Here is a 2,109-nt window from a genome sequence, read left to right as displayed (position 1 = left end):
CAAGGAAAACAGAAGATTATGTCCATAATCGTGACCCAGTTAAGTCTAAAAAACCTTCATTCTGAGGTGTCTTCAAAGGTAATGTGATCTTCTGCTTCATCCATATGGAGATCTTCATCTCCAACGGTTCTTAAACACAAGATACAATTTGCAGGAACTTCCACCTGTTTCCTACTTCAAGATACTAATAAAAAGATACTCTGCTGGCAAGTGTGTGGGTGGAAAAAAAAATTTTGAATATAAAATGGTTACCAACTCTAGCCTCACCCATTTACAACTTTAGGTGTTGAGACCTAATAGGTGTCTTGTGCTTAACCATCATGAATAGAGCACAACCTAATACTGTAATCCTCAGTGCCATCTCTTCATTTCTTCTTCTGCAAACGTCCAACTTCAGCCATTTGTTTTTCCCAAGACTGGATCTTATTAGCATAACGAATTCTTTCATCATTAGCAAGTTGAACATATACTTGCTTTTGAGAGGAAGGCAGAATTTTCCACAGCTCATATGCAGACTTCATCTTTTCCTGCAATGTTTCACCTGAAGCTTCTTGGAATTTTTCAGACATATAAATGTTATAAGCTGAGCGAGCTCTTTTTGGTTTCCCAAGCACTGTTAATTCTCTTTTTGCTAGTGCATTCCTTCTTAAATGTTTTTGCAGGACTTCTTTTTTAAGAGCTTCTTTCTGACTTGGAGTTAGTGCTTTGTTAATTCTGTCCAGTTCTTCCTTGTATACCACCCAGTCTGGTTTTTTTTTTTTTTTTTTTTTTTCTGACTCAGAAAATTCCTTCCATCGCCTCCCCATTTCTTTAACTATCCCTAAACTTTTCGCTTCTGGGTTCTGAGCTCTACATTTGGATAGCTGGTCTCGGAAAAATCGAATGTATTTAGTCATAGGCTTCTTTGGACAGTTACCAACGAGGGATGAAAACCATTTTGGACCACAGATAAAACTGAGCGGGGAGGGCCACAGACTTCCGCAACCCGTGCACGCGCGCCAGTTCTCACATTTTCAGATGACCTCCTTGGATTTGCTCTGTTGGCCCATGAGCTTGTTAATTTGTTAGTTCTCCGCATAATCCTTTAGTCTTCTATTGCTCTTCCCTTGATTGTCTTTGATTTCTTTAAGCCATCTATGGAGTACTGTTTCATGACTTTCTTTGGTTTCCTTCATCCATTTATTAATATGTTCTTATTGGGTGTTTTCCATTTTCTCCATCTAGCCTTTGAGGTCTTCTGTTGTCTTTCTCATAATTCATTGAGCCAAGTTTTGATGTTTATTTGAATTTCCTGGGCCGATTTTTTTCTTTAGGCAGCCCCTCCCTATTCAACTCTCTTTATGCATTCTCTGGTTGGGAGATGTCTTGTGTTTCTGTCCTCCCCATTTCTTTAACTATCCCTAAACTTTTCGCTTCTGGGTTCTGAGCTCTACATTTGGATAGCTGGTCTCGGAAAATCGAATGTATTTAGTCATAGGCTTCTTTGGACAGTTACCAACGAGGGATGAAAACCATTTTGGACCACAGATAAAACTGAGCGGGGAGGGCCACAGACTTCCGCAACCCGTGCACTGCGCGCCAGTTCTCCGCATAATCCTTAGTCTTCTATTGCTCTTCCCTTGATTGTCTTTGATTTCTTTAAGCCATCTATGGAGTACTGTTTCATGACTTTCTTTGGTTTCCTTCATCCATTTATTAATATGTTCTTATTGGGTGTTTTCCATTTTCTCCATCTAGCCTTTGAGGTCTTCTGTTGTCTTTCTCATAATTCATTGAGCCAAGTTTTGATGTTTATTTTGAATTTCCTGGGCCGATTTTTTTCCCATTTCCTTTAGTCATTCTCGCAGCCCCTGTTTGACTAGCCTTTGTCTCGTTTCTGCCCATTCAACAATCTCTTTGTTCATGGTTTCATTAAGTTCATATAAGCTGACCGTTGGGATTTCACTCTGGGCTTCTATGTCTTGTGTTTCCTCTAAGCTTTCACTAGAGGCTTCCACTGTGTGAGTAGGCAATCTTGGTGGGGATCCCTTTGCTGGGTGCTATTTGCTTTGCATTGGGGTCAGCCCATGTTGAGTTTAGTTGTCTCACCCAGGATGCAGCAATGGCAGC

At 40.4% G+C, this 2,109-nt stretch overlaps 1 protein-coding gene across 1 annotated transcript; it reads right to left on the bottom strand.

The window, feature by feature from the left end:
* Nucleotides 1-365: 365 nt before the first annotated feature.
* LOC123455120 (transcription factor A, mitochondrial-like) lies at nt 366-896 on the bottom strand. Its single transcript, XM_045135312.1, has one exon. It carries the CDS (start codon nt 894-896, stop codon nt 366-368), a length of 531 nt encoding a protein of 176 aa, XP_044991247.1.
* Nucleotides 897-2,109: the final 1,213 nt, after the last annotated feature.

The sequence above is a fragment of the Jaculus jaculus genome, chromosome 15, assembly GCF_020740685.1.
Source record: "Jaculus jaculus isolate mJacJac1 chromosome 15, mJacJac1.mat.Y.cur, whole genome shotgun sequence".
NCBI lineage: Eukaryota > Metazoa > Chordata > Mammalia > Rodentia > Dipodidae > Jaculus > Jaculus jaculus.
Note: the sequence above shows the minus strand (reverse complement) of the source record. Positions and strands in the feature narration are given on the sequence as shown.